The 25,009-nt window shown below is 37.1% G+C and overlaps 1 protein-coding gene across 1 annotated transcript in view; it reads right to left on the reverse strand.

Annotated features, from left to right (window-relative positions):
* Positions 1 to 2,253: 2,253 nt before the first annotated feature.
* Positions 2,254 to 25,009, reverse strand: part of LOC144973357 (uncharacterized) — a 439,718-nt gene continuing 416,962 nt past the window's right edge. The window contains exons 3-4 of the mRNA XM_078915684.1: positions 11,054 to 11,111; positions 2,254 to 8,706 (exon numbers count right to left, since the gene is read on the reverse strand). Of these exons, the coding sequence (XP_078771810.1) occupies positions 4,972 to 7,047 (2,076 nt within the window). The 5' untranslated portion in view covers positions 7,048 to 8,706; positions 11,054 to 11,111 and the 3' untranslated portion in view covers positions 2,254 to 4,971. The remainder of the gene's footprint in view (positions 8,707 to 11,053; positions 11,112 to 25,009) is intronic.

The following is a 25,009-nucleotide window of genomic DNA, read 5'->3' on the forward strand; positions in this document are numbered from 1 at the left end:
TAGTTTAGAACAAGTTACTAAGTTACTATGCGTCATTACGAGGGAAGTGACGTCAAGACTGTTGTAGGAAAAAAGTTTTCAAGTTACTCGTTTATCAATTAAAAAAAAATAGTTTCATTATTTTTAAATTTAGCCATTAATTCTGTAAATTTTTAACGTGGGCCGTACGGAGCAATTTTAACCCCTAACCCCCCCCCCCCCCAACCCACACACACACACACTTTTTAAATTAAAAAATAAAAGAAAAGAAAGAATAGATGTAATTTTCTACAACACTCTACGACCTCGCTCTCATCTCATTTCCATTACACCATCTTTCACCACAGACTAAACGAAACTATTTCAAACGCTCCCACCCGTTAGTTATTTTCATAGAAATCAGAAAGACTCTCGCTCCTATATGTGACCCTTCGCCTCAAAACGGTATTAAGTCGGGTTGGTTAAGATATTGAAAATTAAATTTATAGCCAGAAATATCAGACTTGTGTTGAGTTTGAATGCTTTATTGAGGAGAATGGATGCCATATTAGAGGGTGGTAATGCCAACAATTTATATTTTTGATAAGTTTAACATTAAATCCGACTTTTAAGCATATGCTTCGTTCCGACATAATACCATTTTGGGACGATGGGTCATATATTGTGGTTGTTCCATACAACGGTAATTCCAAGACACTACATACAATGTACCTACAAAACCACCTTTATCCAATTTTAATTATAAATGTTTAAACTCTAGCGAGATCGATGGATTGATATAGATTGTGTGCGCTTGGCTAAGCAAGAAACTCACAACATTGCCATACGGAAGTATAACGGACCAACACACAAAAACTATGTGTAACCATGAACTTTTATAGTCTGGTTAATACAGTTTAGTGAGAATTACTCGTAAACATGGATGGCAAAAAACAATAACATAGACCTGAGTGACGTCTATATCTATAAAAACCCCATCAACTAATCCAAAACTTTAAATCCTTGGATTACAGAAATGTCTTCATTTTGTCTTTGTGGGTCCAGATGGCTCAGTTGGAAGAGCACTCACTTCACACACAAAGAGAACGAGATCGATCCCCGGTCAAGTTGAAATTCTGAAGAGTGATTAGGTTGCTGGATCTGTCAGATCTGGCGGAACGTATTTTGCTATAGACGAGCGTCATGTCCTAAGGGTAGCATGCAATTGCTGTTTGTTCGTTTCACGTTACAGAAACCGGGATAAACTCTGGCTCTATGAATCTAATGGCTCTAAAAAAAAAGACTACTCTTTTTCTTCGTGGATGAGGAAGGCAGTCAACGTCATCATGATCCTGGCGATAAGCGGCGCACCTATTTGTATGCGCTGAGTGCGGCTATGTGGTCTGGCGGTATGACACTCGCTTTCGGACCGGAAGGTCCTGGTTTTGACCCTCGCTCGGCGCGGCATAGTTGAGTCCCTGGAAAAGGCTCTTTACTCCATTCTCTCACCATACTCAGGTGTAAACTAAACTGAGTACCTGGCCGTTAACAGCGTTGTCTTTGTCCGAAAAATTGTAATATCGCATAACAGGCGTCATGTTCCGTCTTCATGTTAAACGTTGCTGTTGACCAGGGATCCCCTGTAAAGCGCTTTGAGCAGTTTTTGTGATATTGCCCTATATAAAATCTCAATATCTTTTATTTTTTTAAAAGTACATTTTGGAATTTTTTAAGACTTGGTGCTGTCTTCTTGGCCACACTTTAAAAAATAAAAAATAAAAAGGCGTTTTGTTTGTGTAAAGGAGAAGGACAGAACGTTAACTCAAACATCAAGTGGAACAAGGGGAGAGAATTAACACGAGATGGTCAGCGAGTTTACCTGTCAGGTAAAATGAACTAGAGACTGCCCACCGGCTATTTAAACACCTACTCGCTAATCTTCGAAGATCTTGTAATGGTCAGTTGCGAATTTAGTTGTCCGAACTAGCCATTGTGCCGGGACTTAGAGTAGAGATGTGGATCTAGAATGGAATTCTTTGAAGTTTGGTGCCCAGATGGACATTCCCTACAAGTCTTCAGGGGTTGTTTGTTGACAGGCTTATTCTGACGGACCTCTTACGACAGAACGCTTCATTTTTATTTTGACCAATATCTAGAGAATTAATAAACAAACTTCAAATCATCCTTGATGTCATGGTCTCAAGTGAGTAAAGAGCTACTCGACTATGCATAAAGATATATGTAGAATGAGGCCCCAGAATTTACTAGTTACTATAAATGAAAAACAATTAACGATTTGTTTACAATGAAATAAAAATAATGATGAAATTTAATTAAAAGAGATAAACAGTGATCGTGGCAGTTACAAATAGAGATATGAATATTTTACGTAACTTATGATAATATGTCAGGTTCGTAAGTTTACGTTTCCAGGCAGTTGATGGGCTTGGATGATCTATTCCTCTGATAATAGGATTGGACTCGTAAAATTCCACTTCCAGGCAATTGGTAAGGGGTTATTGTGAAGTCCTCTGACAGCGGGCTTGGGTTTGATCCTTGAAGATTATACAGTCAAAGTTAAAAGCTCCGGCGTCTTAATGGTGTAGATATAATATCTACAAAGTCCCAAAAGATAAAAATCTTCCAGTATATATATATAGGAATAGAGCGACTGGCCGTCCGGCATAGATTGTGGAGAGAAAGTGAGTGTCGAATGTTAGACCTATCAGCTTTTATAATAAGTGGCTACGTGACAGAATGTAGAACGAAAAGTATTCACTAATTAGAAATTAATTCGAGGGAAGGCTAAAAAGGAAAGACGATCTAATATTAGAAGGTAAAGTTTATCTAAGCCTACCGAAATATAACTGGAGTGAGATGAATTCAGTTCTTAATAAAATAAAATTTAATAAGATAATTGTGAACAATCTTTACTGTGACACCCCCCACCCACGTTTAAAATATACTCTTTAACCATTATGGGAAAGATAGATTTTACAAACGGAAGTAAATTTACTATCATGATACTCTAGCATTAATCCATTGTTATGATTTGTGCTACAATTAAATTATTTATTAACTAGACATGGAAATGTTTATATTAACGTAGGTATATGAATGGGCGACAATAACAATGAAAGATTGTGATTACAAATCATTGTGATAAACAATAATGATGGCAATGAAGCATGATTAAAGTCGATGATATGAAGGTAATTTACTAAATGAAATGAATGAAAATGTAAATGAAATATTGACATTTCAATTATTAATCATAAATGAGTGAAAATTCATAACAATAATAGATAAAGAGAAGATTTCCCAAATCATGAATGGGTATGGTATATATATCCAAACAATACTCAATGTTACATTAAGTTGGGTCATCATGTTTACAAATAAAATTATCGAAATTGTGCGTTCTGATTTGGCATAGTTTGCGAGGTAACTAACAGTATGCATGGGAGGTTAAGTTATACCCTTCTCACGTCATTACACTAATCGAGAAAGTAGGTCGGCGTGAATATTTTCACAACCTGGTATGTGAGAGATACTGAAAGTGTAATTTGCAAAAATAGACTCCACCTTAGTACTCTACTATTATTCATTTTGTTATTTCTTATGTACGTGAGTGGTTTATGGTCCGTTTCGACCACAAACTCTTTTAGCAGTAGATATCTGCTGAATGTCTTTAAAGCAAAGACGATGGCCAGTCCTTCACGCTCTATTACAGAGTATCGTGATTCTCTGTCCAATAATTTTCTGCTTGCATATAAGCAAGGCATTAGAGTTCCCTCATGTTCCTGTAATAGTACACCTGCGATGCCCTTATCAGACGCGTCAGTTCTTACAACAAATTCTTTTGATATGTCGGGTAATTTAAGAATTGGTTCTGAACAGAGTAATGCCTTTAATTGGTTAAAGCTATTCTGACACGCTTCTGTCCAAACAATTTTGTTCGGTGACCCATTCTTTGTCAGATTTGTTAGCGGTGTCGCGATGTGCGCGAAGTTGTAAATGTATTTCCTGTAAAAATTTAGGAGCCCAAGTACTTTGCGTACTTCTTTTTTTGTCTTAGGTGGTTGCAATTGTGCGATTTTTGTTTGTTTTTCTGTCTCGGGTGTCTGTGTCCCATGACCAATGGTATGATTAATCCTGCATTTGAAGCTTCGATATTAGTAAACATAGGTTGCGACACTGTGTCTCTATCAAAATACTTTTTTAGCATATTTGCATGGAATGTCTTTGTTGTGTTGTAAATTTTAATCTCGTAATTAACATTAGATTTTACTGCTGTTATTTTGAATGGTCCTTTCCATGTAGCTAAAAGTTTACTCGAGTCATCGGGTAAGAGTATTAGTACTTTGTCACCAATCTCAAATTTTCTTGATCTGCTTTTTCGATCGGAGTATTCCTTGTATTTCTCTGCTTTTTTAGTGACGGATTCCTGTGCTAGCTTACACGTGTCCTCTATTCTGTCTTTCAGGTTTCTTACATATTCGTAAGCAAACATAATTTCGTTATTGTCCTCTTCATTCCCTTTACAAATGTCGGCTACTATATTGATCGGGCCGCGAGGTGATCGTCCATACATCAACTCAAATGGGGAGTAGCCTGTAGATTCTTGGGGTATTTCTCTATATGCAAATAGGATTGCTGGTAAGTATCTGTCCCAATCATCTGGTTTTTCTGCTGACACTTTTCTTAACATATTCTTTAGAGTGCCATTAAATCTTTCACAAAGACCATTTGCTTGGGGGTGGTAGGGAGTTGTGAATGAGTGTTGGATTCCCATGAGTTTCATGGTTTCATGCATCATATGTGATGTAAATTGGGGTCCATTGTCCGACAGTATCTCATTTGGTATGCCTATTCTAGTAAAAATTGTCATCAATGCTTCAGCTATGTGATCCGATGTAGTTGATTTCAATGCTATCGCTTCTGGCCACCTGGTTGCGTAATCGACTAGTGTTAGTATGTGTGTATGGTTTCTATCTGATTTTGTTAAAGGGCCTATAATGTCAATTGCAACTTTTGAAAAACTTTTTCAATAACTGGGGTTGTCTCTAATGGCAATCTCGGTATTCTGCCTTTTGCGACTCTTCTTTGGCATGTGTCACAAGATTTCACATATTCTCGGACGTCTTTAGTAATTCCAGGCCATGTGAAATTCTCGGATATTCTCTTCAATGTGGAAGAGCTCCCAAGATGTCCAGAAGTTATTGAATCGTGCGCTATTCCAAGGATTTTGTTTCTGTAAATACTCGGCGTGACCAGTTGTTTAGCTATTTTGTTTCTTTTCCTATGTAACCTGAACAGAATATCTTTTTCAATGATGTATTCAACTTTTGATTTCGTCCCTTTGTTTGCGATATTGAAATATGAAGTTAAAGTCGGGTCCTTTTTCTGTTCTTCAATGAACCTGTTCCTGTCAAATTGTTGTGGTTCTAGAGAAATAGTCATTGGCTTCTCTGTTGTCTTAGTCATCTTTCTTGTTTCTGCTAGACAAGCTGTTTCTTGGGTTAATGACCATTCTTTTACATCTGTTGGGTTGTCTTTAAGACCTTTTATATTGCCAACAATAACATCAGCGACGGGGTTGGGAAGTATACAGCATTCCACTATTCCTGTATAGTATGGTGTTTCTATATACACATTAGCTGTTTCAAAGGTTTCGACTGTGCCACTGAATGTGATGCATTGTACCGTTTTTCCAGTTTTGTCTTCGTCATTGATCAAAGATGCTTTTATTCCTACTGTACTGCATCCTGTGTCTCTCAATATTTTGCAATCAGTTCCATTAGCTTTGCCTTCACAAAAAAATAGCGATCCTGATTTGTGAGTTTGTGTTAAAAGTGACATACCTTTCACGCAATACACATTTATATTTTCTCCTGACATTATTCGTGTCTGATTATTTACACTGGTTTGGAGTGATGCATTTGCAGTTTCTTTCGGATATCCCACGATTTTGTAACATTTGTCTGCTGTGTGGCCTTTCATTCCACAATATTGACATTTAATTATAGGTTTGTTGGTTTTCTTATACTCAGTATTGTTGTCAGTGCTATTTCTTGTTTTGTTTTGATAGGGTCGGCTATGGTCTCTATTGAACTGTTTGTTCCATGGTTTGTTACTATGATCCTCCTGTTTCACTTGCGTGTTCCGAGTGATTGATCGGCTCGTTCTATTTGAGTACTGAACTTTAGGTGTACCTGGACTCTGAGCAGCAGCAGCGTAGTATGGTTCCTTCAATGTTCTGCTAAGGGGTGTCAATGGATGTGCGCTGTTAAAGTTTTCTGCGTAGATTTTTAATTTGTCCAAGTTTTCTGGCTTTCTCTCTTTAAAGAATGCGACTAAATCTGGGTTGCAAGCTTGATAGATTCGATTCTTCAGCGTGAGATAGTAAAGGCCTGCAAAGTCGTCTTGTTTTACGTTTGCCAACTCAAGCCACCGATTTAGAAATTGAGTAATTCGGTTCACGAATGTATTAAAGTCTTCTCCACTTTCCGGTTTTGCAGTGTGAAACCTTTCCTGGTAACCATCTTCCGTTAATCTAAATCTTTTTAGTAGAGCGTCTTTAATTTTACCATAATCATCTGCATCTTCAGTTGTTAAGGTATAGAAAACTTTTAGCGGTTCTCCAGATAAGCAGTTAATCAAGGCTGTGGCCCATTTGCTTTCTGGCCAACGATAACCTTTAGCCTGAACTTCGAATCGGTGTAAGAAGGATTCTAGACAGTCTGAGCGTTCATCGTATGTTGGCATGCGTGGAAGTTTCACGAAAAATTCATCACTATTATTATGTTTTCTTTCATGACCGGTTTTTGTTTTTTCAATTTCCAGCATCATTTGGGTCCTTTTGGTTTCTTCTTCTGCTAATGCTATTTGTCTTTTTAGTTCCCTTTCTTGGACTCTTTCTTCTCGTTCTTCTCTACGTATTCTTTCTTCGTGTTCTTTTTCTTCTCTACGAATTCTTTCTTCGTGTTCTTTTTCTTCTTTTACTTTCTCTTCGCACCATGAAAATATTCTTTCCTGGGGTATTTCTAAGTCCTTTGCGAGACTTAAGTATCTTTTATATGCTTCCATGTTGCAATAAATTAGTTACGATGTTTTATATATATATTATATTGACAGGATACTGTTACTGACTGTTTTATTTATTTACACTTACTGGAATGAACTGTTCTATTTTTAGAAATCTCTCTCTCTTATTTCAACTTATTATGTATGTTGAATTTGATGCCTTTTATCGTTATATCTTATAAAGCAATGTGTCAATACAATGCGGAGTTATTATGACTTGTGTCAATAACAATGTGTCAATCGCGTGTACTCTAAACTATGTTACTACGAAAAATGTATCACCAATGTGTGTGACTCGTCGTTAGTTTGTGTACAATTATTCGCAATGACGCTAATATACTAGAGTGTGATAACAATAATAGGATGCCAAAATAATCCCAAGTTATCTATCACTAAATATAACACGACGGCTAGTAGACTCCTTTTATTATTATTTAGTTTTTAAAGACTCACTTTTCAGAACATAATATATAAGTGGTTTTCGGTAACAGTAATATGCCAAAAATGCATTTAAAACAAATCACTATGCAAAACAAATCACGATGTCTATAGTTACTATGTGATGCCCAACTCATGTAAAAGAGAATAATGAAGGATATATTTACCAACTCAGTTCGTGGCTGGGACCTCTCTCTTGTTCAATGGTTGTTCAACAATTGTAATTAGGCATTGAAGAGTGTTTAACAGTGATGTCTGAAATACAAAACAATAAAATATCGTAAGATTTTCAATAGTTACAAAATGTGTTCACAACACTGCGTGATTGGATGGTAGGTGAATGAATCGTTATGGAATGTAAACATATTGAAAACAATTCATGAAAAATGAAATGAGTGATATAATAACAAAGTGGACAAGGAATGAATGAATGAATGAAAAACTGAGTGAATAGATGAATGAATGAATGGATAATGTATGAATGAAAGAATGAAGGGAGGAATAAATGTATGAATGATTGGATAAATGAGTGAATAAACGAATGAATGGATGAATGAATGAATGAATAAATAAATGAATGAACAATGAATGAATGAATAATTTATAAGTGAATAAATGAATGAAGGAATGAATCAATAAAATGCTATTCAATTTGAATGAAAGAATGAATGGATAAATTGCTATTCCATTTAAATGAAGAAATGAAAAAGAAAAAAAATTAATCCTGTAAATAGGGAGTTCAATTAAAATATGATCAAGTGGGGCAATTAAGAGTTTTACAATTTAAACTTTAAAGTTAGATGAAATAGATATAAGTAACTAAATAAATTCAATTCTTTATATGTGTCCCCTCCAAAATGTCATGGTCTCAAGTGAGTAAAGAGCTACTCGACTATGCATAAAGATATATGTAGAATGAGGCCCCAGAATTTACTAGTTACTATAAATGAAAAACAATTAACGATTTGTTTACAATGAAATAAAAATAATGATGAAATTTAATTAAAAGAGATAAACAGTGATCGTGGCAGTTACAAATAGAGATATGAATATTTTACGTAACTTATGATAATATGTCAGGTTCGTAAGTTTACGTTTCCAGGCAGTTGATGGGCTTGGATGATCTATTCCTCTGATAATAGGATTGGACTCGTAAAATTCCACTTCCAGGCAATTGGTAAGGGGTTATTGTGAAGTCCTCTGACAGCGGGCTTGGGTTTGATCCTTGAAGATTATACAGTCAAAGTTAAAAGCTCCGGCGTCTTAATGGTGTAGATATAATATCTACAAAGTCCCAAAAGATAAAAATCTTCCAGTATATATATAGGAATAGAGCGACTGGCCGTCCGGCATAGATTGTGGAGAGAAAGTGAGTGTCGAATGTTAGACCTATCAGCTTTTATAATAAGTGGCTACGTGACAGAATGTAGAACGAAAAGTATTCACTAATTAGAAATTAATTCGAGGGAAGGCTATAAAAGGAAAGACGATCTAATATTAGAAGGTAAAGTTTATCTAAGCCTACCGAAATATAACTGGAGTGAGATGAATTCAGTTCTTAATAAAATAAAATTTAATAAGATAATTGTGAACAATCTTTACTGTGACACTTGATTTAAGGATAATCTCCAACTTGTCCATTTTTTTTTCAAACCGAAGACTTTAAAGAAGTCTAAAATACCATCCTGAAAATGTTTCAGGTTTATACAAAATTTTTGACAAGCTGCCGTATTATGAAAATACAGGTATCTAAAATTTTGGTCAGAAAAACTTCCTTCAAATACCGATCGATTAAAATGACCCTCCTCGTAGAAAAATCTTCAAACCTGGGACTTCGCGAAGCCTTCCTTAAGTCTCCGGTTTGAGAGTTTTTGACAAGATGAGAGTCATTTAAATCGATCGATATTTGAAGGACGAGTATTCTGGCCAAAATTTTAAAAACATGTTTTCCTGGGTTAGGCAGAATAGGCGTTTGTTTTATGGGTAGGTGATTGGGTTCGGAGGTGTGGGTTGGACAATGAATGAGTCGGTTGGAATTTTAGCCGTGGATTTTATTATGGTGACCTTAGAATGGAGAGAAGCTTAGCATGCATGTCACAACAACTCTATTTGGGAGGTCTTTGGTATAGTTGTGATGTTATATCTTGTAACAGTTATATTTTATGTCGGAGTTGCTTTCTGTTGTCTCACTTGGGCTCTCAATACACAACACTATAGCGAGTTAAAGAACAAGGTTGCTCATCGAGCTAATTGACACCTAGTAGATAACATAACCACGCCCTTCGGTCAGTCGTCCGAATGTAAACAAATGAAAGTTAGTGATGAATTAAGCAAACTACACGGTATCAACAACGACGGTATGCGCTTAAGTAAAATATTCGCTAGTCCTACACCCCTGATCAATGGCATCATTCTCAGTGAATTTTTGTAATTGTAACTCTTCGCCGTCACCTGTTTTACCTCGATATTATAATACGATTCCTTCCTTTCTTCTTATTAATTAATCGGGTTATTTTTATCGTGTCCATTAACACTGCGAGCTTCTGAAGGAATACGTTTGTTCCACCCCTCAATGTAAGATTTATTAGATACTTCGTGACCACATGTATGCTAGTAGTACCAAAACTTGTATTTTGATCCCCCCCCCCAAAAAAAAACAACAAAAAAAAAAACAAAAAAAAAACAAACAAACAAACAAACAAATAAAAAACAAGAAAAAAAAACAAAAAAAAAAACAAAACAAAACAACCAGGATTTGTATTCATGCGCACCAAAAGATGATTTATAATTACCAATCAGCTGTCTTTTACATCTTATTTCACACCAATAAAATGTGTGAAAATATTCTGAAATCGTTGAATAAAATTTTTATTTAACGCGTTCAAAACATCATTCAACGATTACGTATTTACTAAGCAATGATAGGGTTTTCCAGTGAGAGAGGTGGAATAATACACGATTCTGACACTCTTGATTTTTGGAATTCCGGACGTGTTCCCAACCGTTGCACGAGCTTGCGAGTGCGCGTTTGAAACAAAGTTCGAATTCCAAAACGCAAGAGTGCAAGAAATCTTTTATTCTACCCCTCAATCGATTCCGAGTTAGTCATCTCTGAGTAAAAGACATTTTCAAAAATATTTAAATGATACCACTTTTTTTCTTTCAAAAATCTAATTTTGGTGAAATTAACGTTTGATAATCTGACGTCAAAAATTGTTATTGTAAACTTGATATCATTACGGGTTACTATTTAGGGAGAGGGGTGGAATAATACACTGTTTTGAGACAACAGGGCACACATGTAACCAGCCGAGCCAATCTGGTGTGAATAACTTCAGATTGAGCTTGATAAAAGAAAACAGAATCATAAGTCCTAATGATCAAGATTAGCGAATGTCATCATTATAGAAGTATAAAAAATATAAGTCCGTATTCTAATTGAACATATCCATGTTCACTCAGATGATTTAACACATATGTCTATACTATAACTAATAATTTTAAAGATCATCAATAACGTTATTCTGCCCTACTTGACTCTTGTATAAAGTGCATAATCAATTTTACTTACTTCCTCAGTGATACCAAATCCTTTGAATTCCAAGTTTATATTCGGTGTCTATATCAATCTGGAAAGAAAAGAAATAAATATATTAATAAATCAAAGTAATAAACTTTAAAATGAGAATTATAAAAATACAGGGGCTTTTGAAATGGCAGTCACTTCTGTTTGGGGATTCCCGATAGCTCTGTTAGTAGAACTTGTTTCACATGCAAAGGGACCGAGATCAATCCAGGGAACAGTCCAGATATTTTTTCTGAACCTGCCGTCAGCCAGTATCTGGCTGGGCTTGTTAGATCACTAGATTCTTATCCAATGGGTAGCGAGTAATTACTATTGTCCGTTTCACGCTATGGAAACCGGGATAAACTCAGGCTCCGTGGGCGTAATGGCTCTGAAGGACTACCACTTTGGATGGTTTATACACGACACTTAGATGTATTGATGATCAATAATCATGTACCGTTCTGAAAGCTCTGTCCAAGCACAAGTGAAATGGCTGTAGTCACTTGGAATTGGTTAATGCAAAAGATGTTTGGGCACCACTTGGACAGAACATGAGTGGAACGAAGAGAATTATAGAAGAGTTGTTTCTCTGAATAAAAGACCACGGGAATCTCTCCTGTTCCTAGTAAAACGCGGTTAGTTGTTTTGGTTTGGTCATGTTTTTCGCCATGAGACTTTTGGCAAAAACCATCACGTAAGGAACCTTGGAGAGGGGTAGAGGTAGAGGACGCCAAACAAAATGCTGGATGGATTTTAATATAAAGGTACGCACAAGGATGGTCAATCCAGTTTTAATGAGAAAAGCTGAGGAGAGATCTGGATGGAAGGCCCTTACTGCAAAGTCATCTCTCATGTCTCCTGCGTGTCCACTTTGGTCAGAGGAATGAGTGAGTGAGTGAGTGAGTGAGTGAGTGAGTGAGTGAGTGAGTGGATGATCATAACATGTTTTAACCCTCTCCTTACCAGCAATTTTCAGGATTTTCCACAAAACTTCACACTCAACTAACACAAAATAGATTTTTTATCACTCTGACACAATAGCAGTAAAATTTTTGCCATACATAATTTCTTTAGCAAAACCTGCTCTACAACACACTGTTCATTTTCTTTAAATTTCATGATGTACAAAAGAAATTTGAATAAGAATAACGTTGGTTGTATCGTAACGAATGTGATGATTTTCCTATAGTTGGTAAGGGGAGGGAAAAAACAATGGACTTTTCTCCAAGATACTGATTAATTGAAAGTTCAATCCTTACAAGAAACTTATCACTGAGCAAGAACATCAAAAATTGTCAAATGATTAACGAAACACACAAAATCTACACAATTAAAACAATTTAAACGTCAGTAAGTAATGGCAAATAGGATCTCTCAGCTTTCCTCAAAATCAAGCGCAATTGAACGTGTATTGTGACCGGATGAGTGACGAGGAGCACAACAAATCTTTGTTTTTCTGAGCTCTGCATTGAGGTTTACAGGAAAACAATGTCCACATTGTCACATTCGACTCAGGCTTTCGTGAAGAAACGACTATAATATGTGAGTAATAATACAAACGCCAACGGTGAAAGGATGTCTCACGTGAGACTTTCGAGTACATTGAGTGAAATTAAACCTAAGACCTCTAAGGCAGTTGGAAAGAATACATAGAGCGCTTTGGAGTAAACCATTATTGATATTGTGTTGTAAGTGGAATGAGTGAATTATAACCCGACAACGAATTCTTCAAGCTACAATCCATTCAATGGACTGTCGTCACATTGTTTGCCAAACCAAATCCTAACTAATTTGCATGCCACTTTGTAACTCCTCACAAAAGCTCTCCAATTTTCTCCAAGGTGGTTTGTCCCTAATTGGTCCCGTTTGTAATTCTTTTTGGATTCCCACTATTTTGGGATTTATGACTCAGAATGGCTCTGAATGTCTCTGAAAGATACTGCTATTATTTGGATGACCAACATGAGAATCCCACCTTTCCATTCATTTTCATTTTGCTCTGTTCTTTCCAGACCAATTAGTTTTCAACATCGGTCACGAACTGTACTCGTGCATTCATTGCTAACCATTTCCAAAGTACATACATCGCTCTGACCGAAAAAACACAACATTTTCACATTTTGTGCAGATCATGTTTTACCACATATTTAATATTACAATAAATCTTACTTGATTACAAAACCCCAAACGTGTCACTATGATCAAACCCGAGAGTTTTCCGAGGATTCCTTTTTTTAAGGTGTCGGTAATCTTAATTTCTTGATATTTTATGAAACAATAAATGTTTTTTGGGGGCAATAATTCGGGGAAAAATTGCATGTTTTGTCAGCAGCGAAGAGCAGTTATATTTTGGAATAGTTTCTACCAACTTAGGTAGCAGACGAGGAAAATTATCACAACGTTTAAACGAATATTGTTTAGATTTGGTGGCAGTTTATAATAACATTCTCAAACAGCCATGAAATATAGGGGGAAAATCCCACCCAGAAAACAATATAAAAAAGAAACAATGACAGAGAAGACCCAGAAAACAAACAACGATGCAAACACCTAAGATAGAGTTTGAAATACTCACACAAAAAAAAATCAAAGAAACAAATAATCAAATTAAAAAGAAAACAAAACACACAAAAAAACCCAAAACCAAAACAAAACAAAATTAAAGAAATAAAAAAAGACACAGCACCAAACAAAAATACAAGTTTTAAAGACATCAGACAAACTATCAATATTATAAAACCGTTTAATTGAAAACTACAAAAAAAGTTTATCCCCAACAGGCAACCCCTCAATCCGATGACATGCCTGGCCGATGTCTTCCTTCCCCAGACCAAGTCTAACCTCAAAGGCAAATGGCTGCAAACACTAGATTAGATTCCAGTCGGAGATAGCATTATGTATTAACAAACCAGAGATCATCATCATCATCTGAATCAAAATCATTACTGTAAAACATGGCTTTGTTGCCTCGTATCAATATAATCACCTATCGCGATCCCCCCCAATCCTTACATTGTCCAAATCATTTTGGAAGTCATGGCGTAACGCCTTTGTCAAATGGAACAGGGGCGATAACTCGATAATGGCTTAGGAATTAAGACTTCCTTAAAAAGACAAAACACATTTTATAATTTTGGCCAGAAAACCCAAACGTATTGTCACATTTTGGCCAGAAAACTCAAACGTATTGTCACATTTTGACCAGATAGCATTTCTGACATAGAGACTCTTTTTATAATTATTTTTAAAAATAATTTATCTTGCTGCTGAAACGAATTCTTCCTCCAGAAGTGACTTCATGTTTTCATTTCGTTCACTTTGAATATCCCCCAAATCTTCTCCTAACCTTAACCGTCAATCTATCTGGCGCCAGGAGGCGTAAAAGGCCTGGACATTTTCCTTCCATTTCATCCAGTCCTTGGCTACTGTCCTAGCCCCCACCCAGGAGTACCATCCAATTTCAATCCTCTCCCTTTCCACCATCCTCTGCCCTGTTGGTTTGGTCCTTCCTTTCAAAGACATTTGCTACAAATTCAAACTGCAGTTTGTTTATTCATTGCTCCCCCCCCCCTTTTTTTTTTCTCTAATTTTTTGTTTTGTTTTGTTGAAGAAGCCCCCCCCCCCCACCCACCGCCCCCCCCCACCCCACCCCCCCCCCCCGAAAAAAAAGTGAAAAAATTATAAAATTTAGAAATTCAATGCTCCTATTGTTTAATTCCCAAGAATTTATTTCCAACAATATTTTTTTTTGTTAACAATCGCAACTGTTTTAGAATTGTTGCAATATTTTGGGTTATTTCAACCAACAAGAGGTCTTAGAGTGTTCTTTTATAAGTCCTAAAGTACATAAAATATGTTAATAAATGACTGACGTCTTGGGTTTAATCATAAATTTTGACATATTGAGATCATTTTAATTGATCGTTCTATGCCGGAGACATTTTCTGGCCAAATTTTAAAAATGCGTTTTGTCAGCGTACAGCAGCAAAAGGGTGATCTGCGAATCTTTGGCTTAACAGCAACACCAACAATAATAATAATAAAACCTGGCCAATTTCCTATCAAGATTTGGCCGATAAACTCTAGTTATTGCAGTTCATTACACGCTGGGGAGATATCCATCATTTATTGTGGCCATGTAAAATACACACTGATTATTATAATGTAATTGTTGTGACTGGCAGGGGAGAGAATTATTATCACTGGGTGACAATAAAATACCCCACTTATTAATAAATCTACATGTCGTACAATATAAATGGGAAAACCTAAAAGATTGAAAAGACATGTACATATAGATATCAGGTCTGATAAGAGGACGCAATTGGATTCGTCTGATGTCACGTCCGCCCAGCAACGGCGGTCATCGTGGTTCTAAACAAAGAAAATCGGTACTTTTTATTCTTCATGCTGGCTAGAACTTTTTCACATGTCATGTGATCAGAATGTATAAAAGTCAAAACAGGATTAGATTGATAATGCTTTTCTCCTCTGGATACACTTTACAGGAATAGATTGATAATGCTTTACTCCTCTGGATACACTTTTATGCTCGTCGGAGAATTATTTCATAAGGGCGTCCGCCATTGTTCCGATAGTTTAGAACCAGTATCTAAGTTAAAATGCGTCATTAGGAGGGAAGTGACGTCAAGACTGTTGAAGCCTATTATGGGCTTGATATAACATTGTTGTCGTGACTTTTGATACATTGAGATTTGCCAAAAAAAAAAAAAAAAAAAAACAACTCACAACAACTTGTCAGCTAGATATAACGTACCGACCAACACACAAAACAATATGTAACCTGAAACGTTTATTGTCTGATTAGTAATACAATGTCTTGATAACTACAGGCATAAAAAAAAAGGCTGGCAAAGAACAATAGCAAAGAGGTAAGTGACGTCAATTTCGTTCTATCTATAAGTTTTTAGCACATAGTTTTATGCGTTGGAACGTGTGTTAGGCATGTTTAATCTGGATGACGGATGTTGTGAGTATTTTACCTAAAAGCACCAATAAGAATACAATGTCTCCGGTTCAACTCCCCATTGCAACACATTTTTTTTTCATTCTCTATTGACTTCTCGTACTTCTCTGCTTCATTTTTTTATCGGGATCAGAAAGATATAAATTGGACAGAGAAGTTGTGACGTCACACCTTCCACTCATCCGGTTCCAAACTCCTAGAAAGTGTTTCCAAATTCCTAGAATTGTGTATATAATTAGTTCCTTCGGAGTACTAATAATGATAGGTTATATATTGAATCAAAAGGTGGAATTTTTCTGAGCATGATGTATAGGCAAATTCTTAAGATTACGAGACGTAAAAGAGCGATGATGGGTGATCTTTATAGACGACCTGCTTATATTAAGACGAGAAAATAAACTGCCATCACTCTGAAGCCAGAAGATCAATTCCAGTTCTCTGGAAGAGTGGTTTTACACTTCCAATGAGATTGAAACTAGTTTTTGACATCACACTTATGTTCCCTATTGCCCGTATTTTCACCCAACCCGTTTATTGTTATCCATCGGGTCAACGACAATGCTTACTTGTTGCTTATGACTTTAGATACAAGCCGCAAATTCAATCGTTACCAACTCGGCCATACAAGAAGCCAACGCTGTGACGTATTATGATCACAGGTGGCTTTTGACAACGCGATACAAATCGAATTAATTTAAGCCCATTTTCCTTAAAATGATAAAAATACAAACAAAACAAACAATAACAACAAAAACAAAACAAGGGCAAAGCAATACACATTTATTTATTTTTAGACTACTGTAATATAAAGCAAAGGGAGACAAATCAGAAAATAGCGGGAGGAACAAAGGGAGGTAATAAAATTCGGTTGACGGCAGGGGTCCCGATTGACTTCCGTTATAGGATTATTATCATGTACGAATCGTAAAGGAATTAAATTGTGTCCCAGGGGGAGTATTGCATCTCTCAAATAGACAATGATATGATACACGCTAAACTGCCATTCTCTTCCAAAAACTAGCATTTTACATTTTGGCCAGAAATCACGTCCTTCAAATATCGATTAATTAAAATGACCTTCACCTTGGCAAAAACTCTCAAACCTGGGACTTCCACGAAGTCTTCCTTAATTCCCGGGTTTTGGGAGTTTTTGCCAAGATGAGGGTCATTTTAATCGATGGATATTTGAAGGACGAGTTTTTATGGCCAAAATTTTAAATACGTGTTTTTCCAGAGTACGGCAGTGTAGCCCTACGGGGAAGATTGATGATGGATGGAAGGGCAGAGAACTCTTGATGGCTTTGATAGAAACCAAACGCATTAGAAGGATGTTCTGGACATCCCACTGATCTGCGTAATCTGAAACAAAAATAAAACCAACTCATTTTTATAATTTCCCCCCCCCCCCCCCCCCACCAAAAAAAAAAACAACAAACAAATTTTTAAAAAAATAAAATAAAATAAAAAATCGTTCTTCCAGTATCGATCGATTGAAATGTGCAACAATTTAAAAACTGGGACTTCCCGGTTCTTTGATGACTTCTTAAAGTCCCAGGTTTGAGAGCTTATCGCAAGATGAGGGTCATTTTAATGAATTATATTTTTGAAGTAAGAATTTTTAGGCCAATATTTTGTAAAAAATGTGTTTTATTTATTTATTTATTTATTTATTTATTTATTTATTTATTTATTTATTTATTTATCTATTCATTTATTTATTTATCTATTTATTTATTTTTGTTGTTGTTGTTATATTACAGAGCAAGGTGACATAATATGGATAATATTGGAACGCTGTGAACCAACTTATAATATCTAAGAAATAGAAATAGAGCGGAAAATGATTCTTGTGGCCCTCAACTTTTGTAAGTGTTGGGTACTCTCTCTCTCTCTCTCTCTCTCTCTCTCTCTCTCTCTCTCTCTCTCTCTCTCTCTCCTCTCTTTGTTTCTCTAAGATAATGATCCGAACAAATGTGTATGAAAGTCGCCAGGCAAAGCAAGAATGAAAATTACAAGAAATAACATAAGTGCCTGCTCCACTCACTTTTCTGAATTAAAAATTCACCCCATACACCGGAGCATACTCAATGTCTCAATCGTTTCTATGTTATATGTTTGTGATGAGAATATTGGCTATTAAGCTTAACTGCTGGTCAAAATTACTTCGCGATGGTGGTGAACGAATCGGCGATCTCAAGAAGTGGGTGAGAGAGGGATCTAGAAATGACTTTGGGTTTGAAACGAATATTTTTTGTGTTAGTGGATAGCTCACACGGTAGAGCCACGCTCTCACCTGCCAGGCGGAGTTGTCGTACCAATAAGGTCGCAGGTCCAAACCCCACCACCGCCGCGGGAAAAAAAATTTTATTCTCTATTGTCTTCTGGCACTTTTCTACTCACTTCATATCTTGTTGTTACCAACATAAGTGCCTGCTCCACTCACTTTTCTGAATTAAAAATTCACCCCATACACCGGAGCATACTCAATGTCTCAATCGTTTCTATGTTATATGTTTGTGATGAGAATATTGGCTATTAAGCTTAACTGCTGGTCAAAATTACTTCGCGATGGTGGTGAGCGAATCGGCGATCTCAAGAAGTGGGTGAGAGAGGGATCTAGAAATGACTTTGGGTTTGAAACGAATATTTTTTGTGTTCGTGGATAGCTCACACGGTAGAGCCACGCTCTCACCTGCCAGGCGGAGTTGTCGTACCAATAAGGTCGCAGGTTCAAACCCCACCACCGCCGCGGAAAAAATTTTTTTATTCTCTATTGTCTTCTGGCACTTTTCTACTCACTTCATATCTTGTTGTTACCAACATAAGTGCCTGCTCCACTCACTTTTCTGAATTAAAAATTCACCCCATACACCGGAGCATACTCAATGTCTCAATCGTTTCTATGTTATATGTTTGTGATGAGAATATTGGCTATTAAGCTTAACTGCTGGTCAAAATTACTTCGCGATGGTGGTGAACGAATCGGCGATCTCAAGAAGTGGTGAGAGAGGGATCTAGAAATGACTTTGGGTTTGAAACGAATATTTTTTGTGTTCGTGGATAGCTCACACGGTAGAGCCACGCTCTCACCTGCCAGGCGGAGTTGTCGTACCAATAAGGTCGCAGGTTCAAACCCCACCACCGCCGCGGAAAAAAAATTTTTATTCCTATTGTCTTCTGGCACTTTTCTACTCACTTCATATCTTGTTGTTACCAACATAAGTGCCTGCTCCACTCACTTTTCTGAATTAAAAATTCACCCCATACACCGGAGCATACTCAATGTCTCAATCGTTTCTATGTTATATGTTTGTGATGAGAATATTGGCTATTAAGCTTAACTGCTGGTCAAAATTACTTCGCGATGGTGGTGAACGAATCGGCGATCTCAAGAAGTGGGTGAGAGAGGGATCTAGAAATGACTTTGGGTTTGAAACGAATATTTTTTGTGTTCGTGGATAGCTCACACGGTAGAGCCACGCTCTCACCTGCCAGGCGGAGTTGTCGTACCAATAAGGTCGCAGGTTCAAACCCCACCACCGCCGCGGAAAAAAAATTTTTATTCTCTATTGTCTTCTGGCACTTTTCTACTCACTTCATATCTTGTTGTTACCAACATAAGTGCCTGCTCCACTCACTTTTCTGAATTAAAATTCACCCCATACACCGGAGCATACTCAATGTCTCAATCGTTTCTATGTTATATGTTTGTGATGAGAATATTGGCTATTAAGCTTAACTGCTGGTCAAAATTACTTCGCGATGGTGGTGAACGAATCGGCGATCTCAAGAAGTGGGTGAGAGAGGGATCTAGAAATGACTTTGGGTTTGAAACGAATATTTTTTGTGTTCGTGGATAGCTCACACGGTAGAGCCACGCTCTCACCTGCCAGGCGGAGTTGTCGTACCAATAAGGTCGCAGGTTCAAACCCCACCACCGCCGCGGAAAAAAAATTTTTATTCTCTATTGTCTTCTGGCACTTTTCTACTCACTTCATATCTTGTTGTTACCAACATAAGTGCCTGCTCCACTCACTTTTCTGAATTAAAAATTCACCCCATACACCGGAGCATACTCAATGTCTCAATCGTTTCTATGTTATATGTTTGTGATGAGAATATTGGCTATTAAGCTTAACTGCTGGTCAAAATTACTTCGCGATGGTGGTGAACGAATCGGCGATCTCAAGAAGTGGGTGAGAGAGGGATCTAGAAATGACTTTGGGTTTGAAACGAATATTTTTTGTGTTCGTGGATAGCTCACACGGTAGAGCCACGCTCTCACCTGCCAGGCGGAGTTGTCGTACCAATAAGGTCGCAGGTTCAAACCCCACCACCGCCGCGGAAAAAAAATTTTTATTCTCTATTGTCTTCTGGCACTTTTCTACTCACTTCATATCTTGTTGTTACCAACATAAGTGCCTGCTCCACTCACTTTTCTGAATTAAAAATTCACCCCATACACCGGAGCATACTCAATGTCTCAATCGTTTCTATGTTATATGTTTGTGATGAGAATATTGGCTATTAAGCTTAACTGCTGGTCAAAATTACTTCGCGATGGTGGTGAACGAATCGGCGATCTCAAGAAGTGGGTGAGAGAGGGATCTAGAAATGACTTTGGGTTTGAAACGAATATTTTTGTGTTCGTGGATAGCTCACACGGTAGAGCCACGCTCTCACCTGCCAGGCGGAGTTGTCGTACCAATAAGGTCGCAGGTTCAAACCCCACCACGCCCGCGGAAAAAAAAATTTTTATTCTCTATTGTCTTCTGGCACTTTTCTACTCACTTCATATCTTGTTGTTACCAACATAAGTGCCTGCTCCACTCACTTTTCTGAATTAAAAATTCACCCCATACACCGGAGCATACTCAATGTCTCAATCGTTTCTATGTTATATGTTTGTGATGAGAATATTGGCTATTAAGCTTAACTGCTGGTCAAAATTACTTCGCGATGGTGGTGAACGAATCGGCGATCTCAAGAAGTGGGTGAGAGAGGGATCTAGAAATGACTTTGGTTTGAAACGAATATTTTTTGTGTTCGTGGATAGCTCACACGGTAGAGCCACGCTCTCACCTGCCAGGCGGAGTTGTCGTACCAATAAGGTCGCAGGTTCAAACCCCACCACGCCGCGGAAAAAAATTTTTTATTCTCTATTGTCTTCTGGCACTTTTCTACTCACTTCATATCTTGTTGTTACTAACATAAGTGCCTGCTCCACTCACTTTTCTGAATTAAAAATTCACCCCATACACCGGAGCATACTCAATGTCTCAATCGTTTCTATGTTATATGTTTGTGATGAGAATATGGCTATTAAGCTTAACTGCTGGTCAAAATTACTTCGCGATGGTGGTGAACGAATCGGCGATCTCAAGAAGTGGGTGAGAGAGGGATCTAGAAATGACTTTGGGTTTGAAACGAATATTTTTTGTGTTCGTGGATAGCTCACACGGTAGAGCCACGCTCTCACCTGCCAGGCGGAGTTGTCGTACCAATAAGGTCGCAGGTTCAAACCCCACCACCGCCGCGGAAAAAAAATTTTTTATTCTCTATTGTCTTCTGGCACTTTTCTACTCACTTCATATCTTGTTGTTACCAACATAAGTGCCTGCTCCACTCACTTTTCTGAATTAAAAATTCACCCCATACACCGGAGCATACTCAATGTCTCAATCGTTTCTATGTTATATGTTTGTGATGAGAATATTGGCTATTAAGCTTAACTGCTGGTCAAAATTACTTCGCGATGGTGGTGAACGAATCGGCGATCTCAAGAAGTGGGTGAGAGAGGGATCTAGAAATGACTTTGGGTTTGAAACGAATATTTTTTGTGTTCGTGGATAGCTCACACGGTAGAGCCACGCTCTCACCTGCCAGGCGGAGTTGTCGTACCAATAAGGTCGCAGGTTCAAACCCCACCACCGCCGCGGAAAAAAAATTTTTATTCTCTATTGTCTTCTGGCACTTTTCTACTCACTTCATATCTTGTTGTTAAGAAAAAAGGCATTGCACTGTGACCCAGAAGGTCCCTGGTTCGAGCTTCGCTTCAGGCACTTTGGTTTTTTTCCTTGGGCAAGATTATTAGCACCCAATTCGCTCACTTGGACAACATGGGTGATTCCCGTTGACATTAGACATCTTGTTTGATGAATTATCTGTATTCCTTCCTGGTATGCCTAGGCGATGATATTTTATGATGTCGTGGCGGAAAGGGAACAATTTATTAAATTAATATATAAATAGTCCCTACCATCAGCGGCGCTGTCAACTCTACTCCCTGTTAAATCACTAGTAAAATGCAAGAATGAAATCAACAAATATTCCAGATTATTCTCAGGAACTTTTTGAAAGATTGGGTGTTACGGACGTGTACATATTTGCAGGTCTGATAACCCAGATTGTTTTGGGTTCATCGTTGTAATAGAAATACTCCGAGGGCATCTTATAATATATATATATATATATATATATATATATATATATATATATATATATATATATATATATATATATATATACTTTATAGATGCCGCTAAAATAATTTCAAGTCAATGTAAATCATTATCCTTTACTACAATGATAAATCAAGCCCATAATTACGATCGGTTACCAGACTTGTAAAAATGTGTACTTCGGGTGTGATGTATATATTGGATTGCTATTGGAAGATATTGCAAAGAAACGACTAAAAAAAAAAAGACCAAGAAAAAAAAACATTGGGGAGAAAAAAAACTGGGAGATTTCCCAGACAGACGTTTTATAGCGGACTGGCGCCAGATAGATCCCTTCACTATGCACAGATTATGCCGCTTTTAACGGGCACGTCACACGGATTAACGTAACGCAGCGCCATCTAGTGCACGCTGATTGGAGATGGAGATTAGCAAGGGGAGTAATAACACAAAATCCAAAACGATACGTGAAGCATTGAATAAGAAAAGAAAAAAAAGAAGTAACCAGTTATTTGATGTACTCTGGAAAGACACGTTTACAAAAATTTGGTCAGAAAATTCGTCCTTCAAATATCGATCGATTTAAATGATCCTGATCTTGGCAAAAAAACTCTCAAACCTGGGACTTAAGAAAGATTTCGCGAGGTTCCAGGTTTGAGCTTTTTTTTTGTCAAAATGAAGGTCGGTTAATTTGATCGATATTTGAAGGACAAGTTTTCTGGCCAAATTTTTAAATTCATGTTTTTGGCAGTAAACTGTTTATTAAAAGAAGAAGAATGGTTCAACACCAATGCACGCGTAAATTGATGTCTGTATTGTTTGGGATACGTGTGAGTGTCAGTGTGTGTGTGTGTGTGTGTGTGTGTATGTGTGAGTGTATGTGTGAGTGATCAAGACATCTCATTACCAAAGAGAGTAAGCGAGCCGTGTCCTGCCACATGCCAGGGAAGTCAGGGCGCCTCGTGCCAAATAAATAAATTACTGGCCAGAATTTACACGCTTACACGGCAAAATTATCGAAAGAAAAATTTGTAGATAATAATAATATTATCAAAATAAGAAGAAAAAAATGTTAAAGAAAAAGGAAATGGAATAAAAGCTTCGATTTATCAAGGAAGACAGATGTTGTGAACGTTTCATATATAACAGCAACGATGAAACGTTATGGAGGAATTAGAGATTAGTGTTAAGTCTCTTTAGTGTTTCATTCATCATGTTTTGTTGATAAAGGGGAAACTCGAAACGACCGTGTTATTTTCTCTGTTGATGAATTTAAATTTTCCTTTCGATGCCCTATTGTTCTTTAGTTCTTTGGCCTTCAAGCAGCAACATTTATATTGAAAAACTAAAGGGAAAGAAGAGAAAATTAATTGAATTTTCAAACCATATACAGGGGGGTCTGACCGTCGCCATCGTTAACTTATTGCCTGACACTGACCTAAAAATGACGTCACAATGCCAGTCTTTGGCCACAAAAGAAAACAAATCGTGAGTTGCATTCAATAGTTCAAACAATGGGACCACTGAGCACTACTAACGACAACTCACTAGGCGGTGCAAAACCCAAATAATGACGTCAAAATGCCTGTCATATTGGGTTTCAGTATCAGGCTAACATAACGACCAACAAAAAAATGACGTCAAAAAGACGAGTCTTTGGCAACAAAATAAAAAGAATCGTGAGTTGTATTCAATAATTCAACCAATGGAATCATTTGTTTCCTTGAGCTCTACTCACATCAAATCACTAGACGCCGCAAAAACCTAGAAAATGACGTCAAACTATAAGTCCTCGCGGGTCCTAATGCAAGGCTGTACGTTTACGATGGCTCCAGTCTGACTCTAGCAGTGCAAGCGTCAAGTGCGGTGAAATGATCTTTTTTTAAAACTTATATTACCCAACCCCCCCCCCCCCCCCCCCCCCCCACCTCTCCTTACCTTTGTGACCGAGATAGATGGAATTGGAAACTCGTTTGAAATTCCTAATGCAGGAGTTTCAGAATCTTATAATGTCATTTGCTAATCTATTGTAATATACCACTGATTTACGATAAATCCATTGATATACCATGTATTTCATTGATTTACCATATATACCATTAATATAACATATTATCTACCAGTTACATACCAAATATGCCATTTATACACCATTTATACCGTTGATATACCATATATACGATATATACCATTGATATACCAAATATACCATTGATATACCAAATATACCACTGATTCGTTGTAGTTTGAGAGTTTTCCCGTTATAACAATGAGACTATAAAAAATTTAATTTAGGTTATCAATCATCAGACTTAAAAATCAGTTCACGAAGGCTTATCCAAACTAAAGTGACAATTGAGAGAGAAGGCACTGATGCAAGATGAAGCTCTGAAAAAGTATACCTGAAACATTGCCCGACAAAGCTGAGAAAAAACAAGGGAAAAAATACATCACAAAATTTAGTCTGCCTTGACTTGAGATCGAACTTCAGACATTCTGATTACCGGGTAA

Source organism: Berghia stephanieae, chromosome 5, assembly GCF_034508935.2.
Source record: "Berghia stephanieae isolate SIO BIC M18660-M18661 chromosome 5, UCSD_Bste_1.3, whole genome shotgun sequence".
NCBI lineage: Eukaryota > Metazoa > Mollusca > Gastropoda > Nudibranchia > Aeolidiidae > Berghia > Berghia stephanieae.